Consider the following 19,129-nt stretch of genomic DNA (forward strand, 5'->3'; position numbering starts at 1 on the left):
GACCCCCCTGGGGGCCCCGGACCCCAGTTTGAAAACCACCGATTTAGACCAGGGATCTCCAACCTTTTTGGATGTGGATGGCTACTTTTTGATATGTCTACTACTCAAAACATTATTTTTACTTGGTGATTTTATTTTATTTTACTTATTGATATGTTTTATTATTGTTTAAAATGTTTACATACATAAAATAAGCCAAACTAATATAAAAATATGCAATAAATAAATATTAAAATTGAGGCTATCAAAAGAATCTGCCTTGTTGGAGATCACTGATGTAGACAATATAGTTTTGAAGACCACTTATATAGACAATATAGTTGTCATTTAAATAACAAATTTGACATTAAGGAATGCGAATAGAGTAAAGGAAAGGATGATGTCCTTATTCAAATAAAAAATACATCAGATTGGGAGACTGTAGGTCATGCAGAATTGTATATATATATCAGGGTTTCCCGCAGAAAATGTGTTAGTTAAAGTGGTAGGGTTGTGCCGGTGGGCCGGCTGGGGGCGTGGCAATCAAAGGGGCGGGGCGTACGCGTCATGATGAAAATATTTTTATTTAAAACACTCAAATTAAACCCAATTTTGAAGAAACTATGACAGAAAATGAACACATACTAGATTATTAATGAATTAAATGTTTTATCAACAGGCTAGTTATCCTCCAGACAGTGACGGACCATGTCTTTCTCTCATTTCGGCCATGTGGCGCGTGCCCGCTCACGGTGTGAAGCGCGTCCACCCACCCTATTCTCCGAGATGCACTTGACAGCCTTTTGTGCAACAAATTTTTTTTTGGATGACCTAGTTAAGGTGGTAGGGTATCCCACCTTAGGTGGGCCGCCCGAACTGAAAAGTGCTGCGGGAAACCCTGTATATATACACACACACACCACAAAACAGGTTTACAGTTTCAACACTTAAATGTAATAATATACTGTAATATTTGGCTAAATAAACTTATCTTTCAAGAGCTGTAAAGTATGACTCTATAACCAAAATTAATGAAGATGAGTTTCAATAGCTTTCCTGACAAAAGTAACAGTTTGTTTCAATAGTGTTTTACATTATAAATTCTATTAGATACAGATTTTTCATTGCATCTTTGGACCATACTACCATACTTTTGTCAATTAGGTTAACATTTAAATCTGAAATACTGCAGGTGCATCAATATTATGAAAAAAACAGAGCTCTTTATGGTTCCTCCCTATCTTTTAGTACAAAATATACTACTTGGTTGAAAGCCTCAAGAACAGGAACTGTTACAGCTGTGGTTTCCGTACATGGCATCTGCCCACCAGTGGGCTTTAGCAAATTTAGAAGCCTGAGTTAAATTGAACCACTTGTAGGCAGCTCTCTGTTTACTTCAGACTGCATCACAACAACTTATTATACCTGCAGAATCTTCTTTTTACCACAAAAAGTTATTGAAACTGGAAAAAGCATGATTTACTACAGCAAAATTAATGAAAATATCTCACCCTGTATGTATGCAAAACTGTTTTGGGGAACACAGACACTGCGATACAAGCTTATGTACAATAGTGGGTCTTTTTTTTTTTTAAATACATCAAGTATTAATTTCATTCTCGAAATGCTGAATAACTGTGGCTAGGTCAGTTGTTAAATGTGCATGATAAGTGCATTGTTCATTAGCTATATCGTGTATGGTTTGGCATTTTTTAATACACTTTACCACAGTTGTGTGTTTTATGTCTTGTGCATGAGTTAGGGCTATTTGGACTCTGTCCCTAACTCAACCTTTGAGACCATTGCCCTTAAATACAGAGGCTATGTTGTGAAATCCCCTGCTATGAGTGACTGTGCGTCAGTGCACGTCTTTCTCTTTACATCATCGCAAAGTGTATTTATCAATCAAACGCTTTCATCAACATTTGTCTGTCTGCCACATTGATTTCGTTACCTGCTGCTGATGTAATTTTCCAGAACTAATACACCCTTTGTTTGTGTGATAGCTGTTAACAGCATGAATCGAACCCCCCCAAACACACACACCCCGACACACATGTACTTAGCTAAATGGGAACTATAATGTGATTACCATAGATCAGTGGTCTTCAACATGTTGCCCGCATGGAGTTGCCCATCAAAGCACACAACCTCAATTTAAATATTAATTTATTACATATTTTTATATTAACATTTAAACAAAAACATTTTGAGTAGACTAAATAAAAAAAGTAGTCCTCTATAAATTTTTTATTCATTTTGGTAGCCCTTGATCACAAAAAGTCATATATTATATCTATAACTCACACCTTAACATTTACAGAAAATGAGAGCACTTTTATGCTAAAACAAATGTATCCCACACATTTCCAAAATTTATTTGGTCAGATTTTGCTTACTTCTCTGAACATACTGCTGCTAACCAAAGCATATTTAAACATAAACACACACATGAGTGTTAGATTTAGTCATTTTACACCTTTCTTTAAGTGCATAATTGCAACGATGCCAGCTGAGGATATGACTCTTAATTCTCAAGCAATGTTTGCCACACAGTATGGGTTTCATAAAGCATCAAAAGTCTATTACATTTCATCTAGTAAAGATCTTTACTAGTTAATAAAACACCCTGTGACGACTTATATCACACAATCTACAGTAATAACAGATAGCTGATACTGTATACATCTGGAGCTCATCAATAACCTACAGTTTTACAAATGTTTGCAGTTAAGTTGTATTACTGAACATTACGAACAGTGTACATGTGTTACTGTTTAAATGTGCACACATATGTTTGAGTAGGACAATGCAGAAACTGAAATAACTTGAAAAGCAAGCTTTTTGTCATCTCATACTTCAGGTTTTAGCTCTAGGGTTGGATATTTATGGACTGCATAACACCCTGTTTGTAAGGTTTCATGAAATCACTTTAAAATCGTGCAATGTCAACTTCTTGCACAAATTTTGCTGCACACAGCTTTCACACTGAAACCTTTGGAGCTGAAAACCTAATCGCAAAGTTCATGTAGGCAGATGTTCTCACACACCCATCGCATATCTCAACCAATGGCGTTAGTGGATGCTGAGCACGCCTGTTCCTCATCATTTTTGTCCAGCCTCCGAAGTCAACTGAAATAAATACTGCGTTGTTCACGTCCTCACATCCACGCATTCGCATAACTGACAAGTTCAGCTCTCCTTCATACACAGCGCTGCATACCTTCATACATTCAAGTAAGAATTTCTGTTTGTTTTCAACTTTTTTATTTTATAAATTTGACAAAATATTAATTGATTGTAGCAACATTATTTGGATGTGGTAGACTTAAAGTAGCCTATATAACTTATTTGTAAACGCAAATGTTGCAGTGGTAATAAATTACAATGCAGAAATTGCAAGGACGCGTGTCACGCGCACATGCATGCATACTATCGCGAGCGCGTTTGCTCTTTTTTTAACGTTGCAGTTTATCGTAACACGATGATTTTCAAGTATTTTAGTTGTGTAATTGTTGAATAGTTTATGGAGACAATGTAAGTTGTCCAACATTGAAATGCATACAGCTGTTTATACACGCAGATGATCTTTTCGTTTACAACGAAACCTTGATTTTTAAACAATATCAAAATTGTGCAGAAACATTGCGAAACTTGTTGCACGTAGATGACAGTAAACACTGAACCTGTTGTTTTCAGAGGGAGGAGCCAGACTATCACTGAATCTCGACCAAAGTTCAGCAGTTACGAGCAAATATTTGCCGATAGGAGTAAACAACTCAAAGAGTTAAATAGCAAACGTTCTGTAAATGACAAATGTTGCAATGTTTTCCAAAAATTCACATTATGCTTCTTTCTTCTCAGCATGACCCACCAGTTTCCATCTCTCTCTCCGGAGCAGAAAAAGGAGCTTGCCACAATTGCCCAGCGCATTGTAGCTCCTGGAAAAGGCATCCTGGCTGCAGATGAATCTACAGGTAATGTTTGGCATAGGATGGTGGGATAAGAATATCACCAGGTCAATGAATTTTTACGAAAACAATCAGGGCTCAACCGACAGCATTTTTTATTCTTGTCGTGATTCAGGTTTTCAATTATCCTGCCAAAATGTTCACTGTCCACACCAAAAAAAATTTTTAGATACACAAATTTAAAATAATAATTCAAAAATCAAATATAATTGTATACATATACATTTTATTCATCATTTGTTAAGACAACTGGCAATTTCCTATTTCTTTTCACGTTTGCAGAGAATGGTTTAACAAAACTAAGTTACTGGCTTGTTCTTTTACACATTTTCTAGGTTGATAGAATTGGGAGTGGCGTGTTTATCATTTTGGGGGCCCTAAGCAAAGTCCAAAAACCGGGGCCCCCCATGCCCCAGCATTGCCCAAGGTTTTTCATTTGAATTGCACAACAATAATATTCAATAATATAGATCCCATTCAGAGCGATCTTTAAAACAGACACGGACATGCAGCCGCTTGCCATAGGGCAATACTTCCGGGTTTAAAAAGTTGCGGATAATAGCTGTATTGCGGAAAGACAGAAAATCTCGTCATTGGCAGGGAAGCGTTTTCTCTTGATTGACGAGATATCTCGTCAATGGCGGCGAAAGAGTCAAAATAACACTAAATTGTTACAGTTTGGTATGACAAAAAATTCTTGGTTGTGACAAAAATTTACACGCCCCTCTCAGATATATCTTTTGCTTGCAAATGTCTTATAGGATGTATTTAAAACAATGTAATTATTCCTGCAACTTCAGTGTCTGACATCTTACTAAAAAAAACTAAATGACGAAAAAGAGGAAGCATTAGATTAGGATTCATACTGATCAAACAAACTGAAGCAAACAACATTGTAAGTTGGTCATTGATTGAATTTATGGATGGGAATCACATAAAACTCTCATGTTCATATTCCAAAAACAAAGTTACTGTGAGATACAACAAGCATATAGACTAGACATACACTAAAGATGAGATTTTAATGACAATGATGAGATACAGAATATGATTTATGTATTTTCGACGTGATTTAAACCCCTGTGTGGTGTCTTTATCATGTTTATACCTGTACGAGTGTGGAACAAAAGATGCCTGTCAATGATCAAACCAAACCACCAATCACAGGTGTGAAGCCCGAAGTCTTTAAAGTGAGTTTGACCATCGAGTGAATGTACGAGAGCACAGAGAGAGAGTCGAGCGAGCGCTCAGTCTAGCACTTGTTTGGCTGCATTTGTGCACGCTGAGCAGAGGTGCGCTTTCCCGTAGAGTTTCACTCATGAAGTTGCCTATATGTGCCCTTGGGAGGATGCGCAAATATTATTCTGCGTGCATACTCGCACATCTCTCGCTCGCGCGTGCTTTATCCGTACCTTAGATTTGGGTCTGAATAAACGCAACATACTTTTGCACACCTTGTGGCCAGCAGGGGGCCCCCCAAGCCCGCGGGACCCCACGCAATTGCGTGGTTTGCGTGATGGGTAAACACGCCACTTAGAATTGGGACCCAATTGTGGGACTTAAATTTGGGAAAAGTCAAATTTTCATGTTATGTTCCCTTCGCAATGCTTAAAATGTGTCTTGATTGGTAACAATGCATACAAACGGCCACAGGCAGAACATATGAAGAGTTTCGTTGCAAAACGAGATAACACTTTTTTTTTCAGAAATCTCGTTTTTTTGGATGTGCATTCCAATTAATATCAATTCAACCGCAGTTGGTTTGTTTTGATTTAAACCTTCATAACTTAAAAAAAAATACAGCTAGCACCATAAAACAAAATAATAACATGATAACATAATAATAAACATGTTTTGACAAAAATGTTAAAAACGGAGTTATCTCGTTTTGCAACGAAACTCTTCATATATTTTAGTGACTGAGCCCGAAGCACTGGCAAATGAAGTCATGTGATGTATGTTTTTTATATTCTAGGAACAATGGCAAAGCGTCTTCAGAAGATCAATGTGGAGAACACTGAAGAGAACCGGCGATTTTACCGTGACATCCTCTTCTCTGTAGATCCCTCAATCTCTGAAAGCGTGGGTGGTGTCATCTTTTTCCACGAAACACTTTACCAGAAATCAGACACGGGAGTTCTTTTTCCACAGCTTATCAAGAATAAGGGCATCGTAGTTGGTATTAAGGTGAGACCGCTGTGGACATTTAAACAGTAACCATATGGGTGCATGCTTTCAGTACAATCACTTTCTCTTACAATCACAAAATCCAGTACAGTTAAGTTTTAACAGGTAAAGTTTTGTGTTTCAAGGTGGATAAAGGCACAGCAGGACTGAATGGAACAGATGGAGAGACGACCACACAGGGTAAAACTTTTATTACATTTATCAACATGCAAGTAATTTAGCCGGCCATGTATGCATTTTCACTTCTTCGATCTTCATCCCTAATCGTTTTCGCTCAGGATTGGATGGTCTGTCTGAACGCTGTGCCCAGTACAAAAAGGACGGTTGTGATTTTGCCAAATGGCGTTGTGTGCTTAAGATCTCCGACAGCTGTCCCTCTTCTCTCGCCATCGCTGAGAACGCTAATGTTCTCGCTAGATATGCCAGCATTTGCCAACAGGTATGTCTAGATGCTGTGTTACTGAAAAACTAAAAAGTATCCATTTTAAATATAATATATTAGAGATTCTTTCTTTTAAAAAAATAAATTTTTCTCGTCCCTATTTTAGAATGGCCTGGTGCCTATCGTAGAGCCTGAGATTCTCCCAGATGGAGATCACGATCTGCTACGGTGCCAGTACGTTACTGAGAAGGTACGTTTTCACCAAAACTAAATCTTAAAAGTAGAAAGTCGTCAATTTAACCAATAAAAAACGAATTTCATCCAAGGTCCTGGCAGCTGTATACAAGGCTCTCTCTGACCATCATGTGTATCTGGAGGGTACTTTACTCAAACCAAACATGGTAACTGCCGGACAGTCCTGCACCAAAAGGTACACCCCACAGGAGGTTGCCATGGCAACAGTTACTGCTCTCAGACGCACTGTGCCAGCTGCTGTACCGGGTAAGAAAATCCCCCCTGGAACTTAGGGTCTCTTCCTGTCTTTTTTTCTAACATCGCGCTTTTGCTCTTCAGGCATCTGCTTCCTCTCGGGAGGCCAAAGTGAGGAGGAGGCATCTCTGAATCTGAATGCCATTAACCAGACCCCCCTTCCCAAACCCTGGAAGCTGACATTCTCTTATGGCCGTGCCCTCCAGGCCTCGGCTCTTGCCGCATGGAAGGGACAAGCAGCGAACAAGAAGGCCTCGCAGGACGCCTTTGTCACGCGTGCCAAGGTGACAAATGAACAACTATTAAATGATATTGTTATATGGTGTGTTAGTATATAGTATATGTCTTTACTAAACGTGTTATTGTTTTGTTTTAGATCAATGGTCTGGCATCAAAAGGTGAATACAAACCCTCAGGCCAGTCTGGACAAGCTTCAACACAGTCTCTCTTTACCGCAAGCTATGTCTACTAAACCGAGCAACATATTACAATCCCAACTTATGGTGGACAATTTCCATGCAAAGGTTGCATGCAAGATCCCAAAAATATTGAAGATGACACGAAACTGCCTTAATGTGTACAATTGCGATGCACATGCATTTTTACTTGAAATTTACCAAAGATGTCAATCAATGTGACTCAACTGGAAAAACTAATCGTGGACTGGTATTAGTTTTTATGTATTTGCACAGGCTGTTGGTTGTAATTTTGGAATAAACGTAATAAAATGGCTTCTTTATTTGAGTAGTTGTTTTTTAATTATGTGAAAACTTGGTTTTATCAAACACCTGCATTTGGGTTGTTGCTCCATTTGACAGTATTTACCATATCATGTTCTGTGCATGGCAGTATATGCATCATAATCACCAGCATTTAAATCCATCAAGTAATATTAAGTGAGGGATTTTAAATAATCTAACAGGTAACGTAAACCAATACATCATAGAAGTACTGGGGACCCAATTATAGCACTTAAACATGGAAAAAGTCAAATTTTCTTCATATGTCCCCTTTAAAAATTCTCTTGTAGCGATAGAAAGTCGTTATTTCCTAAGAATTTGCAGGCGATGAAGGGCCTAAGTAAAGCCAATATTGCTTTGATGTCCTAGGTAATAAATAATAACAGTGTACACTCACCTAAAGGATTATTAGGAACACCTGTTCAATTTCTTATTAATGCAATTATCTAATCAACCAATCACATGGCAGTTGCTTCAATGCATTAAGGGGTGTGGTCTTGGTCAAGACAATCTTATGAACTCCAAAATGAATGTCAGAACGGGAAAGAAAGGTGATTTAAGCAATTTTGAGCGTGGCATGGTTGTTGGTGCCAGATGGGCCGTTCTGAGTATTTCACAATCTGCTCAGTTACTGGGATTTTCACGCACAACCATGATTCAAGCTGATAGAAGAGCAACTTTGACTGAAATAACCACTCGTTACAACCAAGGTATGCAGCAAAGCATTTGTGAAGCCACAACACGCACAACCTTGAGGTGGATGGGCTACAACAGCAGAAGACCCCACCGGGTACAACTCATCTCCACTACAAATAGGTAAAAGAGGCTACAATTTGCACGAGCTCACAAAAATTGGACAGTCCAAGACTGGAAAAATGTTGCCTGGTCTGATAAGTTTTGATTTCTGTTGAGACATTCAGATGGTAGAGTCAGAATTTGGCCTAAACAGAATGAGAACATGGATCGATCATGCCTTGTTACCACTGTGCAGGCTGCTGCTGGTGGTGTAATGGTGTGGGGGATGTTTTTTTGGCACACTTTAGGCCCCTAGTGCCAATTGGGCATCGTTTAAATGCCAAGGTCTACCTGAGCATTGTTTCTGACCATGTCCATCCCTTTATGACCACCATGTACCCATCCAATGATGGCTACTTCCAGGAGGATAATGCACCATGTCACAAAGCTCGAATCATTTAAAACTGGTTTCTTGAACATGACAATGAGTTCAATGTACTAAAATGGCCCCCACAGTCACCAGATCTCAACCCAATAGAGCATCTTTGGGATGTGGTGAAATGGGAGCTTCGTGCCCTGGATGTGCATCCCACAAATCTCCATCAACTGCAAGATGCTATCCTATCAATATGGGCCAACATTTTTAAAGAATGCTTTCAGCACCTTGTTGAATCAATGCCACGTAGAATTAAGGCAGTTCTGAAGGCGAAAGGGGGTCAAACACAGTATTAGTATGGTGTTCCTAATAATCTTTTAGGTGAGTGTATTTAACTATTAATAATCACAAAAATAACTGTATGAAGTTTGATTTTAAAAAAAGAAAAAAATCTGAAGCACTCACTTCATGCATTTTATTTTAAGTCTCGTGTTGCGCTGCCCAAAATCAGTAAGGGGAGGAAAATGGATCTTGTAACATTAGTTCCTGTTTGGTGCTTTCAGCTGTGAAAAATTGTAAAAATATAAATATAGTGTTAAAATAGTTGTCGTTGCTGTTTCAGACAGATATATACTAAAATTTGGTAGTTTGACAGCGATTAATTGATCATAAGAGCCACGAATATGAAGGTAAATTAGCGCCTAAAAGATTTGCATGTGCAGAATAAAATTTGTAAGAATGTACGTGGCATTGCAAGTGTGAAAGCATTGGTACATTCTTCAGTGGCGGCCGGTGATTTCTTTTTTCGAGGGCACATGATGCAAAGTTCGCCACAACATCTATGTAGCCCGTCTCATGTGTGGTTCATAATTTCAAAATATGTGTTTGCGCATCGAGTGAACCTGTGTGCATCACGTGTCTTGTCAAAATAAGTGCGTGCTGCAGACGTGTCTTAAGGGTTTATGATTAAAGAGACGCTCGTGTTTGCCAGATACTCTCATAATCTCATGCGAAATCAGAGTTTAGTGTTAAGGGAGTGTCTTGCGTGTATTTTGTGAACGTGAGCGTCTCTTTTATCATAAACGGTTTTGACGCTTGTGCAGCAGGCACTTATTTTAACAAAACATGTGATGGACACATGGTTCACATGACGCAACAAACACATATTTTGTATTTGCGCCCCCTCGGAAGAGCAGTCACGAGCCGCCACTGCATTACGGCATTTGTAACATAAATAACGTCTCACTTCTGTTTCAGTTTTATAACATTGAACAAAATGTTAATATCAGTTAATATTAGAACAACTAAATCAAAATGTTAAAGAAATGTGAACTACAAACTTAAAAACAACAGGAAGTGCTTCTGGACCATTGTTGTTTACATCTTGCAAAATGGTCTGTATTGACTTGCGCTCCATGTTTTGAAGATGTAGTTATCTCGTTAAAGCAACACTATGTAGTTTTTTTTACCTTTAAATAATGTCTCTAAAATTATTTTAGTGATAGAACAACTTTTAACTGGACAAACTGTACTGTTGCTGCAACCTGAGCAGCCTCCTAGCTGCTACAAGCACACTCTGAAAGTGGCAGTGGAGGGTAGGAAACACACCCCTGTCCCTCCCCCTGCCTGCAGAAGAGTGTCTGATACCAGGCACAGTTGCGCTTTTCAACCACATGGGGGAGCTGTAAGTCATTTTTACATGGAAACTACATAGTGTTGCTTTAACCAGACCTTAACGTAAACTAACGTTTATAATAAACTTGAAATTTACCTCAAAACTGCCGTTTTTGCCTCACGCGACTTTTAGGAACACAGTGTTGCCAACATAGAAATTGTGTTTCTTCTCTTTGACTGTTGTAAAAATCTTTTTCTGGGATGTTCATTTTAAGGACATATCTGGGACGCATGTAACAACAAAACAAATCAATGTTTATTGGAAATTGGACACGAACAACCCATCTATCCTACCAAAATACACATGCATGAGCAGTTTCTAAACAAGTCTTTCCACAGTTACAGTTAAACACATATTTGGGGTGTGATATTCAACAGGAAGGTTGTGTTAGTTTGTATGATAAAACAAAAACATTGGAGGGCATTCATAGTCCCCACTTATTTATTGGTTACCTGCAGTTGATCCTGTGAAACCTGAGACTTTTTGGAGTTCAGGAAAATTAAGATTTTTTTATTGGAACACTAAAATGTTCCCGCTTTGAGAATTTCACACAAAAGAACTGTAAAGAAAATGACTTAAATTGAAATCCAAAAACTTTATTTCAATTTTCTCTTCAACCGTCAGTCACAAAACAGCACTAAATGTGTCAAATCCCTAACAACATGGCATTTAAAAACCCCTCCAAATTCAGATGATATTTGTCAAAATTCAATCTTGCATACTTATCTTGTAATTATTTAATGAATGGATGCTGATGCCCATTATATGGCCACATGGTATGGTACTAGAAAGTGTAAGCCGAAGTAAATCTTTACCAACAGTAAGACACTAAAACACTGTCATGTCTTTCTAGTCTGAACATCTACACAGTTGTGAAAGAGTATTGCTATAAATGCTACTAACATGTTACCTCACATACTGTAAGGATGTCTATGAAATACAAATTAAAAGTACATAAATGCATGTAGTCACAGATTTCACAGGTGCAAAAGCAAGGCATCTGAAGAGCGCATTTTTTTCTACAGCTACCCAATCACAATCTAATAATAATGACCTAAATGGGTGCCCTTGTTTAGAAAAACCAACAATGATTCATTATTTTCTATAACACACTACAAGGCAAAAGCTTTGAAATAAAGTGATATTGGAAACAGGTTCGTTTCACGCTAGTGTAAAGAATCCACTTAAATAAATGTCAAAATATCAATGCTTTTAAAAACGACAACAAAATAATATCCCTTTCCACAACAGTCCATTAAGCCCAGGACAACTCCATTGTGATTCTGCACCATCTGTTTAATGATGATCTCTCAGGCCGGTATCGGGTGGGGGCGTACAGTCAATTAAATTTGTTCGAATGGAACAAGGGTTAAAGGATTGAAGCCCTTGGACAAATCATGTCAACTCGAGATTCACCCAGCCTGCATTGGCGACGCAGCTTAACGTTCCAGAACGTACGTGGCGCTCCCATCACATAATATAAACCTTCTCAGCCTGGGAGAAGTTGAAAACCTCTTTGGTCCTGGGGCATATCACCTTGTCATCTTGACGAATGGACAAGAGAGACTGTAGACCAAAGTGAAAGGAATGTTAATGAGACAGGAAATAAATTAAACATAAAAATAGCTTTAAACGTAGCCACTCACATTGTATCCATACACGTAGCCATTAGGCAACATCATAGGTGGGTTGTTCTCGTTCATGACTTCGCCGGAGATTTTGCATACCAGCCGTGAGTTTGCACAGTGGGCCATGGGAAGAGGTTGAGCCAATTTATTCAGCGATTTGCTGCAGACAGGGCAGTCTGGGTTTTTGGAAGTACCATCTTCTTTATAACACTGCCTGATAACCTGATATTAAGGTCAACAACTGTTTTAACTGTTTAGTGTTTCATTTGAAATATAAATTCCCTGACGTCTGCCGTAAACCAGTAGCGCATCAATGTTAAACTCGTTGTGTAACACATAACTCAACGTCCACACAATGTAAAAACCTAAAGGATGATGAATGTTACTGCGGATAGGATACGGGGTTTTGATGGCAGACAGCCCTGCCTGCAAGGTAATGGTAAACACAGAGTTGTTTCCCAGCTGGTGCAATCTGTAGTTGTCATATCTGAACTGCTGGATCAGCATTTTCCAGCGAGCTGGATCCAAAAGATCCTGGGAGAAAAACAAGAATCGTCATGGACCATTGAACATCTACCTGCCTTGACAGCACATATTTAGAAGTAATTAACTTTAAATATTAAAAACAGTTCCTTTGAATAAAAGATTTACCTTATACGGGGAGATGTGTGTATCAGAAGGAAAAGCCAGCATGCCCATCACCTGCCGTACCTCATCCAACTGCCCTCCTTCTGCTTGACTGAAGTGTTTGCGTGCATGTCTATTAGAGTTAAGAGAGACTTTGTTAATATCTGTGACTCGTATACATAAAAATGCAGACGTACTCTTGTAGTAAAATCAGTTTTTTCTGTGTTTCTGAAAAAATGTATGTACACACAACAATGTTAAATAGATCCGCACGTACATGGATCCACAAAGATGACTAAATATGCTGTATTATGTGTGCCGGTCCAGTAGATGGCGATGTAACTTTGTAAAGAAACACTACACGCATGCGCACATACGCATTCTTCTACAGAGCGGTAAAAACAACAATGTTGACAAATGCATAGAGCAGTTTTGTTTAGACGATGAGGTAGATTTTTTACTACAAGTGACCCTGGACTATAAAAGCGCCAAACATTTTGTAAAATTTGTTGGAGAAGAGTTCATTAACTATTGCCATTATTGTTTTGGTTATACTCGCACATGCCTGTAGATCAGTGGTCTTTACTATTTTTTTTTTTATGAGAGTCACACTGATAGGTCAGAGTCATTAGGAGAGCCGCCTTTACCGCAAAGTATAAAAAGTTACATTCAGTCAAAAATAGCATGTCTGCTTATCAAACTGTTGCAATGCAATAAATACAAGGGCAAATCATTCTTTATCATTTACCTGTCAAATGGTTAACTGAGACAAGATGATTTCCCTTAATGACAAAAACAGGATTTTAATGCTACGCATTCTTATAATATGCGTAGGCAGTGCCCCCTGAACCACTAGGGGTCCACCTTTCTCTTAATGAAGCGCTGCACAGAACATTTGGCAAGTGACATTACTGTGCCGCGAGAGCAATTCGAAAGCATAACAAGCTGTCTGATCTCACAGTACTTTGATGTCATATGACAATTGCTCAGTGCAAGCGCTGCATAAGATTGAACACGTTTATCAACGTGTGCTTAAAATAGATATATTTCAGCAGTAGCAACATAAACAAGCGGCTTTCGTGGTCAACACGTAACTTCCGGTAAACTCCGCTAAGAATAAATAACAACAAAGTACTTTAAACTTTGTTTATTTATATAACAACAAAATAAACAACACGTAGATTACCTAGGAAACAAAAACATTTGATATTTTCGACAAGGTATTTGTTCAAGAGTTCAGTTTAGAAACTAGTCGGACCATTAAAAAAAAACTGAAACCGGAAGTAAAGTTCGGAACAGACGCGTATCGCATCACTGCACGTGCACGTGAAACCGTCTATAATGAGTATGGTTTTCTAACTAAGTTAGGGTCCAGAGCAGAAAGGACAGCAAAAGCGCATGCAGCGCAATGAGTAAAACTGCTATAGATTGAATTAACACAATTCGCATGACATCACTGTTATTATAAATTTGTGTTTACATGGTTTCAAAAACTTGCACTTTGAAACTAATCTTCAAAAATCAGCTTTTTCAGGACCTCAAAATTTTTAATGTAAACATTGGTATGTGTAACCGGCCCCTCAAGCCGAAAGTATACTAGGGATGTCCGCATATGCAAAGCTGAGAACAGTTCAACTTTATGCAAATGACGAGCAACTTTCGGGAGTGACAACCAATGAGATTGAAGCAGTGGAGTTAACTTCATCCATCTTTCTTCATTTACTGATAGGACGGTTATGCTGCATACATACGAAACGCAAAACATCGCATTCCTCGCTCTACATTACTCGCAGGTTTAACTTTATGTCATGCAAATTTTTCGCTTGAGTTGAATAATTTCAACTTGCGCAAAGGCACGTTTGAGGCAAATATCACATGTTTTGTGGAAATCACGCCGCCCAATTCGCGTCATTCACAAAGCCCAGCGCGAGTTTACGGCTGTTTGCGTCTATAGACTGTTTTATCGGACGCACGTGCGCTGACACGATACACGGCTGGATCCAAACTTTACTTCCGGTTTCATTTTTTTAATGGTCTGTTTAAATGCCTCGTCGAAAATAATAAATGTTTTGGTTTCCTAGGTAATCTGTGTGTTGTTTTTTGCTTGTTATATAAGTAAACTAAGTTTAAAGAACTTTGTTGTTATTTATTCTTAGCGGAGTTTACCGGAAGTTACATGCGGACCACGACAGCCGCTTGTTTATGTTGTTACTGCTGAAACCGTCTATACATTGACTTTGAATGTAATATAATTGCGCAAAATGTTAAAAACTCATTGGTTTATAATTGCTACTAGGACAACCAGAATTAGGAGGAACACCTCCTAATGACCACATTGAAAGAGACTAGAAATGTTAAAATGGCAGTCGAATAAAGTACTAAAATCATTATCATCATCAACCATAAATTCATTTTGTTTATGTTTATAATTTTTTCCAATAATTTCAAACATACACACATTGATAAACAATAAAAATCCCTAGTCAATAATAAAGTTCATACCTTACTGCATCCATGCGTTTGTTCTGTCGAATGAGTTCAATAAATTCCTGGATCCTTAAACTGAACTCCAAACAGCTCTGGGAACAGTAACACATTTAAACAACCAAATTTGAACAAATCATTTCCTTTCAAAATCATATAATCTTTTGACTACTTGAAAGCATCTTTGCGAATATTACTGTAAACAAAATGAAACAAGACGAGTAATGTGTGACCCTGTCCGTGAAAACCCAACTAAAGTCTTGATTGTAATTCACAGTTTTCTACATAAAATCATCCTATATAATGTAAAGAACATTCTGAGAAAATATAACCTTGATATCTTTAATTTTCACTGACTGCAAGGCCATGTCAAATATTAAAAATAAAGGGAAATCAATTATTGAAATCAACCTTTGATGCTCCAAATTTAACTGAGACTTTAGCCTGGATTTTACAGGCAAGGTCACATATAACTTTTTATATTGACTCCGTAATGTCAAGTCAAAATATGAATAGAGCAGCTAAATTTGTGAAACTAAAAGTCTGACCTTCATTTTCCGCAGACGAGACTTGTTATCATGGCACCAAGCCAGACAGGTTGCCGTTTCCTGTCGTTCGAGTGATTCTTCAACTTCTTTGGCAGTAAGAAACATTTCTATGTTGACCAAATCCTACAACAATAAAAAGGTCATGTGTAAAGCCTTGCACATACACGCACACAAACGGACAGGTGGGGACGCACCTCAATACCACTTTGTTTAGCTAACTTGACTGCAGTGTTGTAATAGCCACAGCGTAGCAGATGTTCCACCATCATGCGGTCCATGCGTTTCTTCTTCCAAACATTGACACTGGCTGGCTGGTCGCTGCTATGTTCCTTCAGATGCTCTATGCGTCGCTTACAAAGCTTAGCGCTCTCATCCTCTGCTTGGATAGACTCTGCTGCCTATCAGATATGAAACCTTATTTATTGATTTAAACAGTGAAAATGTCGTTACAAGAAAACGAATTCAGTAAAGAATGGAATTGCAAGCGCTACCGCAAAATGCATTTTATCCATTCACAACATTACAAAACTGATCTTCCCAGGATACCTTTCTCTTGAGGGCGCTGAGCTTCTCAACCACTCCATCCAAGAGGGAAACTACAGTATCCACCACTGGAAAGCTACTGAGGGTTTTTTCCAGCTCTGCCACCACCATTGTCACATGACTGGTCTCCCGGTCAATGTTCTTTTGGGCAGCTCGGAAGCGCTTGTTTAAGGTTTCATAAGGAACCTAAAGAAGAATAAAAATTTTGCATTTCATTACTATGGGTAGTGCAATTTTAACCAGTCGTAAGGGCTCTATGTAGTTGTGGGTAGGTGCTACGGTGTATAACACTGTGTATAATGATGATGCTAGACGCTTAAGTCAGTTTGTGGAAGTTAATGATGGTTAACATAAAGAATTAATATGTCACGTTTAATTACTATTTTTACTGGCTTTAATGTCTTACAACAGAAACAGGCATATATGTATATATAAATTACGTCACATTTATGCAAATTAGTACGTTAAGAATCGATTCTGAATCGAATCAGGACCCTAAGAATCGATTCATGAGGGTCCAAGCGATTCCCACCCCTATTGTCTCAGATGACAAAATGTTTGTCCTGTGGCAGCTACCGTAGCTTCTCTATCCATTTTGAAAGGGAGGGCTGAGCAGTGGACTGAGATGTTGGTTGCAATTCACAATCTCACCACCAGATGCTGCTAATATCTACACAGTGCACCTTAAAAAAAATACATCCTAAATCTGACTAAACAACAGTTCAAAATAGATAATGTGCACCGAAAGAGAAGCAACACTTTTAAAAATATACATGCATTTGGATTCTGAAGAACAAAGAAAGACATTGAAGGTTCAGTCGACACGAAAGTGAGTAAATGATGACAACATTTTCTTTGTTTGGGGGGTGAACTGTCCCTTTAAATAAGGGAATCTGAGACTGTGTGTGTTATGGGCAAAACTACTATTCATGCTTTATCTTTTTACATTTATGCAGTGCACTTTATGGCTTTACAATGTAATAGCACAATCACTTTTTACCATAAAAATCTCTACTTATAAATTTTATTGTAATGAAACACTTTCAGTTTTACTAGCCTATTACTGCTCATTTTCCTGCATATAGATCATATGTAGCAAATAAAGAGAGATGGTCAGAGAGTCATGATTATTAGACGAGGAGGTGTGGCAGTAAACCAGTGGTCAATGAGAATTCATAGACCTTCAATATTATCTCTCAAGATCAGCTAAGCCATCTGTCACCTTACAGCCACAGTGGATAACTGTGCTAGTTCTTCACATTTTTAATGCATTAATTTAGCAGATGCTTTTATACAAAGCAACTTACAAATAAATTATACCCTTTAGTGAAACATTTGAAACTAACAATATACCTCTTCCAAAAAGAGACAACATTTTCCAAAGTACAGCTATAACATACAGTACTATCAAATAATTCCAAACCGTATAAAATAAGACTATACATTATCAATATGCTGCATGACATCATTAGCATGTAATCCGTGCATGTTAATGATCACCTGGACCCTACCTGCACAAATTTTCTTTATTAATCCTCCCTACAATATCTTAAATGTTTAGCACAGAAATGATCAAGAGAAGATACTGGAAATCATTCCCAAATGCTGCAAGGCAAGCTCACATGCAACATGCCCTTGACACAGCGCTGAAGACCATATATATTATTGACATTCAATGTGCGTGCACATGAACAGGCGTCATTTTCCAAGGTCCGTGAACTGATCACCTTAGAAAGCACTAAACGCTTCATCACATACCTAAATAACGAGTTAACGTAAGGATTTATCCTAATCGACGCTATCAACGGAGCCTTAAAGGCGAAAAACCTGTGACGCAGAGAACAAAGGTGCAATATTCATACCAATAAATAATAACCACCCGTCGAGAAATTATACCTGACAATACCTCCCACTAACCAACACGGCACGATGCAACGTGATCTGTAATGTAACGATTAAATCGCATGCATACCGAGCTCTGATCATCACTGGCATGTGTGGATTCCTATGACACACATAACCAAGCTTTCAAATCAACCTGACACGATAAAACGTTGCTTTAAAATAGATATCATTAAAATAAGAAATGATCTATCTATATAGTCCTATGCGATTTAAGTCACATACGCTTTGCTAATGATCTCTCAATCTACCTTTAACGGCATTACTCGCCGGTTACACTACTGAACGAGGCTGTAAAGGTTTTAATAAAATAAAACTACCGAACTGTAGTGACATCGATCTGAGCGATACTATTAAGACTTATTTCTCTCTTATTATCTCTTTCACAGATATGTCGATATGTACCGTTACATACGATATCGTTACCAATGCATCACTCGTCAGCTGGCGATCACTTCAGTGGGATCTATTTGTGTGCGGGACTTGTTTTGCTAAGTTATCTAGCCGCAGAGCTAACCAGTTAACTGTCTAAATTCTGTCACATACTTTATTTCATCGATGATTTGAGTAAGACATGCTTTACATTATATAAGTCATGTTGCTTTCAAATAATGCGTTAGGTTACACGTTTAAAGTGTGCAGAGAAAAGGCGTGACAGACCTTTAAAGTTGGATATTCTTGCACCTTTAGGGCCATAGAGAGTTGAGCTGCTGTCTCCTGCACCGCCATCTTGCTTTGGGGAACTGTGTGGAGCATTTCTTCGTCGTCTTCTCGTCATTGGCGTTCACTGCGATGAGGAACCAAGTGTGCACATTACTGCCCCCTAACAGAAGGGAGACATGAATCTGTAAGTGTAGTGTACT

At 38.3% G+C, this 19,129-nt stretch overlaps 2 protein-coding genes across 2 annotated transcripts; one reads left to right on the forward strand and one right to left on the reverse strand.

Annotated features, from left to right (window-relative positions):
- Positions 1 to 3,079: 3,079 nt before the first annotated feature.
- On the forward strand, positions 3,080 to 7,752 carry aldob (aldolase b, fructose-bisphosphate). The gene is made up of 9 exons (XM_065266449.1): positions 3,080 to 3,216; positions 3,844 to 3,956; positions 5,926 to 6,137; positions 6,263 to 6,317; positions 6,416 to 6,576; positions 6,686 to 6,769; positions 6,846 to 7,020; positions 7,093 to 7,292; positions 7,385 to 7,752. Exons 2-9 carry the CDS (start codon positions 3,845 to 3,847, stop codon positions 7,478 to 7,480), a joined length of 1,095 nt encoding a protein of 364 aa, XP_065122521.1. The 5' UTR covers positions 3,080 to 3,216; position 3,844; the 3' UTR covers positions 7,481 to 7,752.
- Positions 7,753 to 10,767: 3,015 nt separating this feature from the next.
- Positions 10,768 to 19,079, reverse strand: maea (macrophage erythroblast attacher, E3 ubiquitin ligase). Its single transcript, XM_065266496.1, has 9 exons — positions 18,927 to 19,079; positions 16,368 to 16,550; positions 16,016 to 16,219; positions 15,822 to 15,944; positions 15,292 to 15,368; positions 12,814 to 12,922; positions 12,563 to 12,696; positions 12,181 to 12,376; positions 10,768 to 12,100 (listed from the first exon to the last, which is right to left on the reverse strand). Exons 1-9 carry the CDS (start codon positions 19,020 to 19,022, stop codon positions 12,005 to 12,007), a joined length of 1,218 nt encoding a protein of 405 aa, XP_065122568.1. The 5' UTR covers positions 19,023 to 19,079; the 3' UTR covers positions 10,768 to 12,004.
- Positions 19,080 to 19,129: the final 50 nt, after the last annotated feature.

This window comes from Paramisgurnus dabryanus, chromosome 16, assembly GCF_030506205.2.
Source record: "Paramisgurnus dabryanus chromosome 16, PD_genome_1.1, whole genome shotgun sequence".
Taxonomy (NCBI): Eukaryota; Metazoa; Chordata; class Actinopteri; order Cypriniformes; family Cobitidae; genus Paramisgurnus; species Paramisgurnus dabryanus.